The 16687-nt window shown below is 44.0% G+C and overlaps 1 protein-coding gene across 1 annotated transcript in view; it reads right to left on the bottom strand.

Moving 5' to 3' along the window:
• The window catches only part of LOC121465104 (radial spoke head 10 homolog B), a 50125-nt gene continuing 33438 nt past the window's right edge, over positions 1-16687 (bottom strand). Inside the window, exons 16-20 of the mRNA XM_041678284.1 lie at positions 15785-15798; positions 9153-9261; positions 6430-6526; positions 2694-2892; positions 1-210 (exon numbers count right to left, since the gene is read on the bottom strand). Coding sequence (XP_041534218.1) covers positions 33-210; positions 2694-2892; positions 6430-6526; positions 9153-9261; positions 15785-15798 — 597 coding nt within the window. The 3' untranslated portion in view covers positions 1-32. The remainder of the gene's footprint in view (positions 211-2693; positions 2893-6429; positions 6527-9152; positions 9262-15784; positions 15799-16687) is intronic.

Genomic DNA, 16687 nt, shown 5'->3' with positions numbered 1-16687 from the left:
TCCTTGCAGCTCAGCCTTGACTCCCAGTACCTTTACTTCTTCTTCTTCTTGCCAGGGCTGGTCTTGCTGGTCTGGGTGGAAACTAAGTCCTCTTTAGGAGGGCTGGGTGTGAGTGGTAGCGAAGATGGAGCTTCCAATGGCTCCTTTAACACAGTGATGTCAATATCGAAGTCTTGTCTCTTGGCCTCTTCTTCCCGTAGGATGTTCAGCCTAAAAATCAAAATGGGAACTTAGCTATTTTTTTTCTGTGACACTTGTGAGACAGGGTTTCTCTGTGCAACAGTTTGCTGTCCTGGAACTAGCTCTGTAGACCAGGCTGGCCTCAAAATCACAGAGATCCACCCACCTCTGCCTCCTAAGTGCTGGAATTAAAGGTGTGCACCACCACTGCCTGGCTGAAACCAGTTTTAGTTATTTATTTTTTTACTTTTTAAAAAATTATGTGATAGCTGGATGTGTTGGTGCACACCTTTAATCCCAGCACTTGGGAACAGTGGCAGGTGTATCCTTCTGAGTTCAAGGCCAGCCTGGTCTATATAGTGAGTCCCAAACCAATCAGAGAGCTATACAGTGAGACTCTGTCTCAAGAAACAAGCAAAATTATGTTTACTTGTGTGCATGGCGTGGGAGGTTATGTGCACACGTGTGAAGGCGCCTTTGGAGTCCAAAAAGTGTCTGATCCCCTGGAGCACAAATTGCAGGTGCTTGTGAGCCACCTGACGTGGTTGCTAGGCATTGAACTCAGGTCTTCTGTTAGAGCAGTACACACCTTTATCCCCTAAACTATCTAGCTAGCTCTAAAGCCAGTTTTCCTGCTGTTTCATCAGTGCTTGTAATAAAATGGTCTATTGTATTGAGAGTGCTCCAGGTAATACTTTCATGATGATCATGTGACCAGGGGGTGCTTTTCTCTGCAGCTAAATGTCGAAAGCCATGTCATAGGAACAGCAGATGACAATATTTAAGGCGTCAGCCCACCAGGAGGAAAACCCTCTGATGGGAAACCTCACTAAGGAAAGGCAATGAAACTGTAGACTCTGGAATATCTTTTGCTTCGGTCTGTAACTTCACATTTGCTATGCAGATTTCCCTTAGTGGCTATGGGGAGTTCCCCTCTGCCTGTGTTGTAGTGTGTTTATCTCATAGATACATCCCGATCTACTGGGCATTTGTGGATTGTCTAGAAGGTGACTCCTTCTTAAGCTGTACTGTCTAATTGATATCAAGAATCTTACCTTCTACAGTTTTAATATTTAATAAAAATGAATACAAAGCAATGCTACATAGTCCCATTGCCAGGACAGTTGTGCCCTATCTTCAAAGTAGCTTTAGACTAGACCAGGTACCTTGCTAATGGTTTTAAAGATAAATTATTCCCAGCTCACAAGGACATAATAGCCAGCTGTTGTTGACCTAAGACTAAAGGTGCAAAGCTGCCTAACTGCTGTGCCAGTCTCTCTTGCTAGGTCTGCCAATAACCCGGGACAGTGATTAATTCTCTGCACAAATTCCTAACCTCAGTTCTATGATACAGATGTGTAACCTGAAGACGCAGTGCTCAGCCGCTTATGTTGGGTCCTGAAATTGCTCAGAGGAAGCCTCAGACGTATGGGACACAGTACACAATTCCTTATTTTTCTTAGATGCCTTGCTGGTCTAGTGTTATAGCTCCTTTGAACCTTTATAGACTTCTCTAGATAGATAACAAAATGACTGATTCTTTCTGTGCAGCTGACTGAGAAAAAGTGTTCGTTCCTCGCTCTGAAACAAGTTACTTAGACTTATTGCATGTGAGTTGTCAGGGTGACATTATTATTATTATTATTATTATTATTATTATTATCATCATCATCATCATCATCATTTACTTAAGAAATGAAATGTGACCTTAAAATGTGACTCCTATACTGCCTGAAAGTTTTTGCTGGGTATTTTAAGCTGCAAAGAACGGAGAAAGATCGTGAGAACAACTTGAGAGAGTAAAGAAGGAATCCATCAGGAAAGTGTGTGAGTATCTTTCCCCATAATCCCCTCAGATAAAAAGGTCTCAGTTTGCACTGTGCTGTGGACTTTCCCTCAGCCCTGTCCGCAGTCTGGAAGCTGTTCTTCTGGGCTCTGATAGCTGAGCAGCTAGAAAGCAGCCTGTTGATGAGGTCATGATATCTCCTGTCCCACCTGAGTACTGAGCTTGTAGGCTTCATCATACTCAGCTGCACAATACACAAAAGTTTTCAAAGCTCTGGGAAGAGCAGATGTCTTTTTTAAAAATATTTTCCCAGTGCTAGGGACCAAACTCAAGCCTCACGTATTAGGTAAGCGTCTACCACTGAGCTACATCTCCAGCCCCCAGGTCTTTCCCTTTTGTGCCATTGGAGACTGGGGCATTGTAAGTTTCACAGTCAACCTGTGGTCCAAGGATAGTGTGCTTTACTGTAAGCCTGTGGTCCTGGGATACTGTGTCTCACTGTAAGCCTGTGGTCCTGGGATACTGTGTGTCTCACTGTAAGCCTGTGGTCCTGGGATACTGTGTCTCACTGTAAGCCTGTGGTCCTGGGATACTGTGTCTCACTGTAAGCCTGTGGTCCTAGAATACTATGTCTCACTGTAAGCCTGTGGTACTGCCTTGAGTAGCTCCTGAGACTTGAAAGAAACCCGAGCACGCCCTATGGAGGACAGGCGGGACCATGTCCTACCTGGCTTCCAGCTCTTCATCCTCTATCTGCCTCTGCTGAGCCAGTGCTGCTTGCTCCAGCCGGTTCTCCTTTATCTTCCCCTTGAGCATCTCCTCACGTTTGTAGGCGCTGAAAAGCACACTCACAAAGAAGACATAGAGGTTGTTCACCCATATGTTGAGTTTCTCTTTCTGTTCATCTTTGGGTTTTTCATATTTCTCTGCAATGGAGTGAGTTAATATAGACATTAGGATGTGTGCCGATGCAGAGCCATGGCACCAAGGAAACTGCAGAACGCATCTGCAATAGCTGGGAGGAGCAAGTCAAGTGCACAGCGGCCCAGGGCGACTGTCAGTCCTGCTTTTCTGCCACCTCCCGCGTCTTTCTTTTTCTTGAACAGCAGAAATGTGTTGTTGTTGTTTATTTTGTTTTGTTTGAGATTGAGTTTTACTGTGTAGCGCTGGCTGGTCTGGAACTCACTCTGTAGACCAGGCTGGCCTTAAACTCACAGGGATCTGCCTGCCTCTGCCTCCCAAGTGCTGTGGTATTAAAGGTATGTATCATCATGCCAAACACACACATACACACACACGATCTATACGGGGGAGGGGTGTGTGTACATGTGAGGGGCCTGCAGCGTACAGAATTGGGTGTAACAATCCCTGGAGCTGGAGTTACAGGCAGCTGTTTGTGGAACTCTACTCTGGTCCTCTGGCAGAGCAATATATGCTTTAAAACTTTTTTTTAGAAGATTTAATTCCTATTAGATTTATTTGTTTTATGTGTAAGTGTTTTATCTGAACGTATGTGCACCACATGAGTGTGTGGTGTCCACAGAGGTCTGAAGAGGGCTTTGCGTCCCTGGGGCTGGAGTTACAGGTGACTGTGAACCACCACGTGGATGCTGGGAATTGAACTCGGATCCTCTGTAACCGCAATAAGTGTTCTTCACCATTGAGCCATCTCTCCAATCCTGAGATGTGTGCTTTTAACCCAGGAGCTCTCCCTGCCGCTCCCCTGCTCTTTGGTAAGAATGTCTTCATCAACGTGTGGCCGGATCACTTTTCACATTCACTTTTGAGACTTTCCAAAAACTTTCCAGACCTGAGTTTGCACCAAATGCAAATGCATACTTCAGGTTACAACTTAGTAAGTTTCATATTTATGAAATTATTGTGTTACTCAAGAATAACAATGCATTCTTTTGACAACATGAATGCCATTTTTTTGTATCATCTATTGAAATGAAGACCTATCAAGTTAGACATGTAAAACATGTGAGAAGAAATCAGATTCCCAGACAGTACTCCTCAGCCCTCATGAAGTGAGCGGGCTGGACAGGCAGAACTGCGAGAGGCTCTCTAGTGGCACCTCCATTCTCAGCCAGACTGGCATTTAGATATCTGGGACAAGTCCACGATACCATCTGGTTCCCGCTTATTCAGAGCCTGAGTGTCACTAAGATAGGAACAGCTTTGTTTCCAAGTGAGCTCTGGCTTCTAGAGAACCGCAAACCAAACGCTTCCCAGGACCAGACATCTTTCTTCCCTTTCTTTCTAAAATAATATCTGATTCTTTCCGATCATCATAATTTTTCTGGTCTTTTTAGTGTGGGGTTGAGATGGTTGTGTAGGCCAGGCTGGTTGCAAACTCAGCGTGGTACTGCAAAGGACTGTGAAGTCCTGGTTCTCCTGCCCACATCTACCGAGTGCCGAGACCACAGGTGTGCCCCGCCATACCTGATCACTTTCATAGCTTTGAAACAATCCTAACTTGTCAGTTGGCAAATTTTAAAATTTAAAGAGTTGGTGCTGGGCTTATGGCTCAGTGCAATAGTAGGCATTTGCTAGCTCACATGACAGCTTGATCCCATCCCAAGAGTGGCAAAAACTAAAAGATAATGCAGAGAATGGAATTATCAAATTACTAAAGTCAAAACAAGTCTGAAAATGAAGAATTATTGCTTCTTATATTCCCACTCAACTGAGAAGCCTAGCTCGCAAACATTAGTCACAAACATGCAAATGAGGTCATCAGATGAAGTGGAATTATGTGGGCCAAGAGACTGCTTTGACAGCAGACAAACCAGTAGCCATACAGGAGCCGGCACACAGTGGGCAGAGGTGCAGGGCAAACCAAGACACAGCTAGAGCTGAAGACCAGTTGCCAGCAAGTACTATAGCAGTACAGAGCAGAGACACTGTTTCAAAGACGAAAAACCAAAGTAGATATGACGAGGGCAAAGATGCTTGCCACCTAGCCAGACAACTTCCGATTAATCCCTGGAACCTACACGGAAGGAGAGAGATAAGTCATCCTGACCTCCACACACACTGTGAAACACTCAGGCCTACATACACAAGATAGACACAAGACAAAATTTTTAAAAAGGCATTAATTAGGTTTCCCTTTAGAACTTTCTGTTCTGGAACTGTTTCTTGGTCTGGGAAAGGTTCTCACTAGGTATAGTCCTCAGAGAGGATGGTGACCACCATAGGAGAAACGTTTGCTGGCCTTTCTGGTTCATCCCAAAGACAAAGGAAACAAAGAGGGGGTGATGCCCAGAGGGCAGATTTCTGGAGGCTGCTCCGTCCCGAACACAGGCTTGATGGAGGCACAGAACAGCCACCATGAGGGCCAGCAGCAGGTGAGCAGCCGTGACCTAAGGGAGAGCACGGGAGGAGACGGGGCAGCCTTGCATCAGCAAACACAGAGGCAGCACCTGAGTCTGGGGGAAACACTTACTGGACAAAAGAGAGCACGTGTGACTTGTAGCAGGGGAGATGCGTGTGTGCACATGGCTGGGAATGAGTCATTGATGAAGGAAGAGACAGCCTGATCTCCACATATGCAAAGCCATAAACCAAGAGAACAGAGCCATAAGAGAGTTCCATGCGGTGTGCAGTCTGCTACAGAGTACAGTCAGGAAGGGAGGGACCGCAGGGCCTGCAGTGCCATGGGACCTAGGCTAGAGGCAGCTGTGTGGCTCAAGGACACAGTGGAAGAAAATCCTCAGAGCTGTGTCCACACAACAGAGCTAGGGAGGAGGAGGCTGGAAGCCCCCAAGAGTGCTTGTCCAGCATGCACGAAGCCCTGAGTTTGATCCTCAGTGCCACATAAAACAGGTATAGTGGCATATGCCTCTTAGCCTAGGAATTGAGAGATGGAGGAGGAAGAAGGGTCAGAAATTCAAAGTCATCCTTAGCTAGCTATAAGGTTAGAGACCAGCCTGGGGTACACAAAACCAACTCTCAATAAGTACATTTTAAAGAGGGTGCAGGAGGCTGTGGGGGTGAACAACCTTAATCAGAGCACTCAGGAGGCAGAAGCAGGTGGCTCTCTGTGAGTCTGAGGCCAGCCTGGGCTGCACAGTTGAACTCTGTCTCAGAGCGGGAATGGGGTGAGACTGTGTCTAGGGAGACAAGCTGACCGCTGTGGTGTAGCCAGCAGTGCAGCCCTGGGCTAAGAGGGAGCTTCTCAGGCCTGAGGAGGCCAGGAGGGAGCCGAACCAGAACCATAGAGCTGGCACTGTAGCTTGTGTTAGAGTATGTGTCCAGTTCACGTGAAGCTCAAGGTTCAATCCTGAGTATTGTCCCCTGACCCCCAGAGCCAGAAGCTGCTATTCCCTGCCCGCCCCCAGAGCCAGAAGCTGCCATTCCCTGCCCCCCCCCCCGCCCCCCCCGAGCCAGAAGCTGCCATAATGGTGCAACCGGGAGCAATGGGTAGTGAGCGCAATGTGCTCGGTTGCAGCACTCACCCTGCGGGGACATAAACACCAGCCCTCTTCCTTGGTTCTTGAGGTTCATTTTGGAGTCTTTGTCTTTGTCCTCACTTAGGGATTTCTTGAGCTTGGGCTTTAAAAAAAAAAAAAGAAAGAAAGACAGAAAAACTAGGAAAAAGTTATTCTGCAGCATTATACACTAAAACCAGTCTTCTATGTTGTACATATTCAGGGGACTATTGAGAGGCTCTTCCTATTTGCTTCTGCTGTGTTTAGAGGCATTCCAGACTAGCCCTAGACTTGCAATCCTCCCGCCACAGCTCGCAGAGAGCTGGGCTTCAGGTAGGCACCAACTCGCAGAGCTGTAGAGTTTTAGTCTCCTTTGTTTGCTCTCTCCAACTCAATACGACAGCCCACGCTAGGGTGAGGCTAATCTTGTTGCTGTGTTGAGCTAACTTAGCTTTTATTTTTTTGAGGCAAAATCTCAGTGTGTAGCCCCGGCTGGCCTTGAAATCTCTGTGCAGACCACTCCTCTCTGCCTCCCAGGTACTGGAGTTAAATGTGCGTATCACCACACCTGCTTCATCTTTTGTTTCTGAAATTATAAAATATCTTATTTGGGCTTGGGCTCTATACCAAGGTCAAGGTTCAACCTGGCAATAGTCTGCTTGTTGACAGAGTCTTAAGATGGCCTGGGCATCACATGGTGAGGGACAAGGAGCTAATTTGGCTGTTTTTTTCACTGAATAAAATATTGTGGTTTGGAGTCAGAGAGCTGACCCAAAGGTCAGGAGCACTTGCGGCTCTTGTGGAGGATCTGAATTTAGTTCTGAACATCATATTAGCTACAGGACATCCAGCACTCTCTTCTGGCCTTCCGTGGGCACCCACACTCACAAGTGCACACACACATAACTTTAAAATAGTGCATTTTGGGGTGGGGGTTGGAGAGATAGAACAGCACTTGTGAGTCTTTCAAAGGACTGAGCACACACTTGGTGCTCATAACATCTATAACTCCAGACCTAGGACTCCAGTTCCCTCTTCTGGCTTGTGTAGGCACCGAGAACATACAAACACACATGCAGGTGAAATACTCATACACATAAAAATAAATTAAAAACTTTCAGTTTGGGCAGGTGTGGTGGTACATGCCTGGACTCTAAGCATTTATTTGGGAGGTAGAGGCAGAAAGACCATGAGTTCACAACCATCCTTTCTCACATAGGGAACTTGAGGCCACCCTGGGACAGACCTTCTTGAGTAAATCAAACATACCTACTCACCTGTAGTGATGTTTTGTTTGTATTTTAACAAATAAAGCTTGCCTGAAGATCAGAGTGCAGAGTTAAACCACTAGAGGCCAGGTGATGGTGACACACACCTTTAATCCCAGCACTAGGGAGACAGGAGTGATATGGTTGGGTGGAGAGAGGAGTATAAGGCGGGAGGAGACAAGAGCTCAGTGCAGTTTGAGGACAGGATTGCCCCTTCGATATGAGCATTGGTAGAGGTGAAAGATCTTTCTAGTGGCTGGCCGCACCCTTTTCTGATCCTTCAGCTTTCACCACCTAATATCTGACTCTGGTTTTATTTATTAGGGCCAATTAGAATTCATGTTACACCCACCCCTATATAATATAGCTCAGTGGCAGAGTGCTTGCTAGCATGGACTAGGCCTGTGTTCAAGTGCCAGCACCACAAAATGAATATAAAAAGCATCAACAAATAATTAGGTAAAGTGAAGTGTTTAAGACAACCACACCGACCAACCAAACAACAGCTCAATTTGTATCTTTGAAGGAACAAGCTCAGTTCCAGCACCTACTGGAAAGTTGTGTGCACGTGGGTGGAGACCAGAAGACGCCTGGTAGGAATCATGCCTCTTCCCACCATGTGGGACTAGGGCAGCTCAGGCAGTTGGCTTGGCTGCAGCACTGTCCCTGCTGAGCACCCGCTCCCCAGAGTGTTAGCGGTCACATACGTGTGGGAGCACACATGCTTCTGTCTCCATCTAAAATTCACCCCTGCCCCTTGCTTGCTGCTGTGGTCGCTTGCGTGTTTTACCAGGCACTTGAAGCATGGCCATAATCAAGCTGTAACTTCCCCCTCCAATCTCAGCTCTGAAGAGTCTGGTCTTCAACATTATACTAAAGCGTAACTTTATTCTCCTAGGCATGCAAGCCAAAGCTCGCAGCTCACCCTCACCTTCTCTTTCCCTCCGAAGCCCCTTGGTCCCGAGCCCTCCTCCCATCCTTTACCATGATGCTTCTGAGAGCTTCCCAACTGGTGTGTCAACGGGGAAGCCAAAGAGTCTGCTAAAGGCTGTGCTCCTCCAATGGCTTCCCACCCATCTCACGCTGACCTAGCCAGACCTTTACATACTCCTGAGTGGGAGCCGTCCGGCTCACAATGACAGATACAGATTCTAGAATCAAACTGCTGAGGCACAAGCCCCCAGCTCCACAGCTTGCTGGGGCTGCGACCACAGGCAATGATGTAACCTTTTTCATTCCTAGAAGTAACAACCAGTCCAGAGGTTCATCTGAGGCTTCTAAGTGAGCTGATCCCTAGGAAGTGTTGGGCAGCTGGCAGGGCCCTGAAAATGAGGGTTGCTGCTATTCACTTCCTCTACTCAACAGCAGCCTGTGAGGTCAGCGGAAGATGGAATTCCTGCCCAGGGTTGTCCTCAAAACACGGAAGGGTGCTCTTCACATAATGGCCATGTGGTCAGGACATGGTAAACTGTAAATACTCACCTCTGTCTTCTTGATTTTACTGTCAGGCAAAACTCCTGTCTTGTCAGAAGACGACTTGGTGCTGCTGAAGTGGACTTCGGAATCATGGCTCGTGATCGCACTTGGGCTCCTGTGGTTGCTCTGAGGGAGGAGAAGCGTGTGAGCTTATGGTTTCCCTGGACGCGTGCACACAAGTGCACACATACACGTGTGATCCTTTAGTGAGGTGTCACTGATGCACCACAAGCTCACTCTGAGCATGTATCCACATCTGGGAAACATCACCTCAGACAAGACAGTGAACACACCCACCACATCCAACTTCCCGGACCTCACTCCTCAATCCATCCCATGACACTTGGCACTCTCTACTTTTATATAAATGTGATCGTACGTTATGCATGCTCTTCCTTTTGAGGCAGGATCTCATGTAGCCCAGGCTGATCTTGGACTCAATATATAGCAGAGGAGAACCCTGAAGTTCTGATTCTCCTGAATGTTGGGAATAGTCATGCTCCACCGTGTCTGATAATAGAAAGTGCTGTCAGCATGGGACACCAAGCCCTCTGCTTCCCCTTTCACCTATCCACATCTTAATAGTTATGGCTGGCTCACTGCTGCAGCATCTGACAAGGCTGGTGCGTGCCTCTGTCTGGGATGTGTAGGGTTAAGCCAGCCCCTTTAGGAAGCGGATTTGCCTCGGGCGAATGCATATGGATAAATGGGCGCATGCGCGCCCATGCAGAAGTCGGCTCCTCCCTTTTCTTTCCTACCTCCTGTGCTACGAGGGAACCTCGGTTCTGTAAGTTTTATTTAATCATTAAATTTGTATATATTCTTTAATATTTGCCTGCGTTTATTCACGCCAATACATTTGGCGCCCGCCCCGTGGGGCTTTGCGGATACCCGCCCCAACTCGGAGGCTCCTGGGGGCGACTGCTCCCAGTGGCTCCTCCCCCTGGAGGTCTCCCTGGGCGCACAGACTGTACCCTTTCAGCACTGCGCCTTTGCTGGTCCAACTACTACGACTGCGGCTGCGGACGCAGCTGAGATTCTGAGCGACTCGATCTTTCCCGGTGCCTGCTAAAAAGTCAAACGGGGACAGGAGTAGCACTCCCCAGCCCCGCCCTGCCTGACAGTGGCACAAGCGCCTCTGTAACAGCGTGATCAGTCTCTGTTTCCCTCCCACCTCCACCTGCGCTCGGGTCACATGACGGCGGCCCTGCGAGCCGGCTCAAACACACCGGTCCCTTTGATTTGTTCACTTTGGCGGCTTTCTCTCTGTTCCTTTTCCGGCCCAATTGCTATTAATCAGCCTGGTGTCTGCTGCAATTTTGTTTTTGAGTCATTTATTTCAGACTTAGGCCACGTGGACTCAAGTGGACTCTTTCGCCACCACTGGCAGGAACCGGTCATTGCAGGTAAAAGAATTTTTTCTTTTATAAATAAAATGTCTGAGAACGTGACTGTTTCAGATTTCAACAGCTTTTTTGAGTGTACCATGTGGGAGATTTTACAAGAGGTGTCTATCACTCCACATCTATGGATATTTCTGGGATTCTTAATTTTCCTTAGCACTATCTGGTTTGATAATAGGAAAATGATAAAATCTCTTAAGGCAGAGGTTGAAAGTTTGAAAACTATTGAGAATGACAACAATCTTCTCAAGAATCAGTTTGAAGTTCTCCAGGAAGAAAACAGATCTTTGTTTAACATGACTCAGTTAACTGAGCAAAATTTAGAAAAGGTACAGGCTGATGTTAAGGAGAAATTCATTACTATGGAAGAAGGAACAGCTGAATTAAATCGTAAGTTCCAGCAGTCCCTTTCTGTAGGAACTGAAACATTAACTGAGAGAATCAAAACTGCTGAATGTGACAATCGAATTTTGTCTAAAGCTTATGACAGTTTGGCGGAAAGATTATCAATATAAGAAGGCACAGTTTATGCCATAAAAATTATGTCCAAAGATGACAAGTTATCTCTAGTGGACAAATTTCATACTTTAGAATCCTCAATGAAGGCTTTGGAACATAATTCTGGACAGGAGATGGTGAATAGAATTGAAAAGATTGAGGAATTTCTAAATTCTGATGAAGAAGAGCAAAGGGTAGAAAGGCAAATTTTAACTACATCTGTGGATAAATCCCTCTGGGACAATTTCCACAAAGCTCTACCTACAGCTCTACTTGCCTTTCCAGTAATAACAACAGAAAAGGTGACTGGTTCCAGAAACCCTAGGGTCATCAAGGAAGATACATGGGAGCCTTTCCTTATGAATGATCTCAAAGAAATTAAACAGGCTGTCATGACTTTTGGGATGCATGCCTCTTTTGTTAAAGAGATGCTAAAATCTTGGGCCACAACAAGCAGAGCAACCCCCTCGGACTGGCTCCAGCTGAGCTCCGTGGTCCTTGAGAGTGGACCGCAATTGAAATGGAAATGCTTATTCAGGCAAGAAGCTAGACTTTTAGAACAGCAGGAAAAGGTGAAGGGAATTGACATTTCCCTAGATAAAATTCTAGGTGAAGGGCTCTTTTCTGACCCTCAAGAACAAGCTAATTTGGATGAAAACACACTCTCCATGTGTACTACAGCAGCCTTAAGGGCTTGGGACAGGGTACAAGACCCAGGACAGAGAATGGAATCATTTGTCAGAGTTAAACAGAGTCAGAGAGAAACCTTTAGTGACTTTTTGCAAAGACTAACTAAGGCTGTACAAATAGGGATATCTGACCCAGAAGCAAGACGTATAATGATTGAGTCTTTGGCTTACGAAAATGCAAATGTGGAATGCAAAAAAGATCTTGGGGCCTTTAAAGTTCAGATCAGCGCCCTTGGAAGAATGGGTCTTGCATACACTGAATGTTGACACATTTGACTATGGCACTGAAGCATGGGTAGAAGAAGCAATTTCCAATGGTAAAAGGAGACACCAGAATACCAAATGTTTTAATTGTGGCAAAACGGGTCATATGAAAAGGAATTGTAAACAACGGATTTTCAGAAATAATAATAATGCATCTTCTAGAAATAACAGAAATAGAAGGACTCAGCCTTCAGGTTTATGTAGAAGATGTGGAAAAGGCAGACACTGGACGAATGAATGCAGGTCTACAAGAGATAGACAAGGCAATCTGATACAGATGGGAAACGTGAGAGGGGGGGCCTCACAGGCCCCCATGGCAAACATAGTTCAGTCATTTCCAGTTTCTACAGAGAACATGCCTCATCAGGACAATTAGGAAGCCACATGCCTACTGTTACAAGCAATAGTGATCAGAAAGATGAGTTACGTGCGTTTTGGCAAACTTCTACAAATGATCAAAGACCTAAGCTGAGAGTGTGTATAAATGGCATTTTTATTACTGGCCTGCTGGACACAAAGGTGCTGATGTAAGTATCATTACCCCAGAATCTTGGCATCCATATTGGCCTCTTCAGAATGTAAATGTTCAGCTCCTGGGAATTGGAACCCTATCTCGAGTAAGGCAGAGCATGAGATGGGTTGAATGTATAGGGCCAGAGGGACAAATAGGAAAATTAAGGCCATATGTAGCCAATATCGCAATGAATTTATGGGGTCGTGACCTATTACAACAATGGAATACCCAAATTAACATTCCTGCTACTTCTAGAGCCTATATTTCTGAGAATAATATTAAAAGATATTACAAACGGAGAAAACCAGCCATTAGGGCTGTACAAGAACAAGCAATTGATGTCCCTTCAGAGATACCAACAGCCTTGCCTCTAAAATGGTTGACTGAGAAACCAATATGGACAAAGCAATGGCCTTTAGCTGAGGAAAAGTTACAGGCTTTACAATAGCTGGTACAAGAACAATTAGATGCTGGACATATAGAAGAATCTACCAGCCCTTGGAATTCTCCTGTATTTGTGGTTAAGAAAAAATCAGGTAAATGGAGAATGGTGACAGATCTCAGGGCCATCAACAAGGTTATTCAACCTATGGGCCCTCTGTAATCTGGAATTCCTTTGCCCTCTTTATTACCAAAAGGATGGCCTCTCATAGTTATTGATTTAAAGGATTGTTTTTTCACTATACCTTTGCAAAAAGAAGATAGAGAAAAATTTGCCTTCACAGTGCCTACTTATAACAATTCTCAACCTTTGAGGAGGTACCATTGGGCCGTCCTCCCCCAGGGTATGTTAAATAGCCCCTCCCTGTGCCAATATTTTGTGAAACAATCATTGCAAATAATATGCAAGAAATTTCCCAAATCTATAGTATACCATAACATGGATGACATTTTGTTATCCGATTCAAACATAGATACCTTGAACAGACTGTTTGAAGAAATACAGATACTTTTACCCAAATGGGGATTGCAAATTGCTCCTGAAAAGATTCAGAAGGGAGATTCTGTTAATTATTTAGGTTATAGAATAGGTTTGCAAAAAAATTAAGACACAAAAGGCACAAATTCGGAGAGATCGCCTACAGACTCTTAATGACTTTCAAAGACTGTTAGGAGACATTTCCAGTCTACGACCAGCTATTGGGATAACACCTGATCTAATAATTCATTTGAACAAAAGCTTGGATGGTGATAAAGATTTAAACAGTCCCAGAGAATTAACAGCTGAAGCAGAAAAGCAACTGACAATGATTGAGGAGAAATTACAACAGGCACATGTGGACAGAGTGAATCCAGAGCTCAATTGTATTCTCGTCATATTACCATCAAAAATTTCTCCTACAGGAATTTTAATGCAGAGAGATGATATTATCTTGGAATGGATCTTTTTACCACATAAACCAAGTAAGAAACTGAAAACTTATGTGGAAAAAGTCTCTGAGTTAATTATAAAAGGCAAGCTGAGACTTCGTCAACTAGCAGGCATAGACCCAGCAGAAATTATAGTGCCTTTCACTGCTGATGAACTAAAGAAATTATGGGAAGATAATGAAGCATGGCAAAGAGCTTGTGCTAATTTTTTGGGAGACATTAATAACAACTATCCAAAAAGCAAGCGGCTTAACTTCATAAAGAGAACTTCTTGGATCCTTCCTCGAATCGTCCGTGATGCTCCAATAACTGGAGCCCGTACATTCTATACTGATGCCAATAAATCAGGGAAGGCAGGTTACAAATCAGAAGACTTGGGTAAGATGGAACAAAGTCCTTATGATTCTGTCCAGAAGGCAGAATTATATGCCATTCTTATGGTACTAAGAGATTTTAAAGAACCTATTAATATAGTTACTGATTCACAATACGCAGAAAGAGTTATTTTACATATTGAAACTGCTGAATTTATACCTGATGATACAGAACTAACCTCATTGTTTATCCAGGTTCAAGATTTGATCAGGAACAGGCTTTGTCCTATGTACATAACACACATCCAATCCCATATGGGTCTGTCAGGTCCTCTAGCACAAGGTAATGCAGAAATTGATCAATTATTGATTGGTAGTGTGCTACAAGCCTCTGAATTTCATAAAAAACATCATGTTAATAGCAAAGGTTTGAAGAAAGAGTTTTCTATTACATGGCAACAAGCTAAGGAGATTGTGAAGAAATGCCCTACCTGCTCTTTCTATAACCAAACACCACTGCCAGCAGGGGCTAATCCGAAGGGCACTCATAGGAATGAAATCTGGCAGATGGATGTGTTCCACTTTGCAGAATTTGGCAAATTGAAGTATGTTCATCATACCATTGACACTTATTCAGGCTTTCAGTGGGCAACTGCTTTAAGTTCAGAAAAAGCTGATTCAGTAATCACTCATTTATTAGAAGTCATGGCTATCATGGGTATACCTACACAAATAAAGACAGATAATGGTCCTGCTTATGTCTCTAGGAAAATGAAACGGTTTTTTGATTATTACAATATCAAGCATGTTACAGGTATACCATACAATCCTACAGGTCAAGCAGTCATAGAAAGATCAAATCGAACTATAAAGGATATGTTGAACAAACGGAAAGGGGTGGAAAACACCCCCAGAAATAGGTTACATAATGCTTTGTTAACCTTGAATTTTCTCAATGCTAATGAGAAGGGAACGACGGCTGCAGAAAGACATTGGATAATGGAAAAGTCTGCTGAACTAAATCAACCAGTTTATTTCAAGGATGTGCTGACCTCACAATGGAAGCCAGGAGATGTGCTGTGTTGGGGAAGGGGTTTTGCTCTTATCTCCACAGGTGAGGAAAAATTATGGATACTGTCGAAATTAATAAAGGTTCAGTTTGAAGAAGAGAAGTCACTTGGAAAAGATAAATAACAATTCATTCACAAGGATGGCGAGCATACTGAGGGTAAGGTTTACAGATAGGTTGGGGGCAGGGTTCTTTTCTTATCTCCACAGGAAAATACTCATCTTCAAAGAATGTAAGGGACCCTGAATATTTAATTACTGATGGATGGAAAATAGTTATGACCCACTAAGTATCAACAATAAGATTCTATACATACTGTAAGTATTGATTTTTATATATATTTATATGTTTTATTGAACACTTCTTTATAAATGTGTAGAGCTGGTTTTGGAGTTGGACTATGGCTCAGTCCCTCTTCAATTCCAATCCTGTTGATAAGAGTTATTTCAGAGTTTCTGTCTCAGGTCAGGAGCCATGAAATGGGACAGAATAAGAATAATTTTACACTTGATAAACTTTCTTTGCCTTTCCTCATATCTGTGTCTTTCTTTATATGTCAGTATATGTCCTTGTTGTTAATGTTTAAATTTCCCATAACAAGCAACAAATTTTCCTACAGTAATCTTTGAAGTTTCCAGGATGAAGATGGGACCCCACAACATCAACTCAATCTGGTTTTTATGACGTCATGAATTTTTTTTTTAAGCGCTAATATTAGACCTGTTTTTTGGTACCAACTGCAGGAGACAATTTCGAATGATGCACATTTTTGACAACATTCTGGCCGGACCTTCTCAAAACGCTCAGAGACTAGTTATAATTTCTTAGGTCAAAGGTTAATTTGGGAATTTTACCATCATTTGCTTTCACAGGGGCCCCTAAGAAGAACGTCGCCCCCATGTCAGCTAGAAGCAATCTAAGAGGACGATGTCCCTTCTCCCAACAGAGTTTGCCCACAGGGTTAGGGACATCTTTTAGTGGTTGGTTTAGGGTTGAGGGGATGGGGAGATATTGTATGGAATTAGGGGTATATTAAAAAAAAGGGGGGGGATTAACTGGTTTGATGGGATGATTGGTATTTGTGACTTACTGTTTTTAGAAAATTATATTGGTACTGTTTCTTGTATATTGATATATTGAATATTGAATGTGAGTGTTCCTACCTCTCTTTTTGTATAAGAGTATGCTTATATTGTATTGATACATCTACCATATCACAATGTACATTTCTACCTCTGATACTATTTATGTAATAACATTGTTTACATTTGATATGTAAAGACATTGTTTACAGGTGAAGATCATTGTCTTCATATTTTGCACAGTTGTTTATTCTCTTAGTTTTCAAATTAGATAGGTATTGAGAATTTTATGTTTGTCATATTTATTTTTAGGTTAATCAGGTCTTTTAGATACATA

This window comes from Microtus oregoni, unplaced genomic scaffold (genome assembly GCF_018167655.1).
Source record: "Microtus oregoni isolate MIOR12 unplaced genomic scaffold, Mior012 000029F_ref0000214, whole genome shotgun sequence".
Lineage (NCBI taxonomy): Eukaryota > Metazoa > Chordata > Mammalia > Rodentia > Cricetidae > Microtus > Microtus oregoni.
Note: the sequence above shows the minus strand (reverse complement) of the source record. Positions and strands in the feature narration are given on the sequence as shown.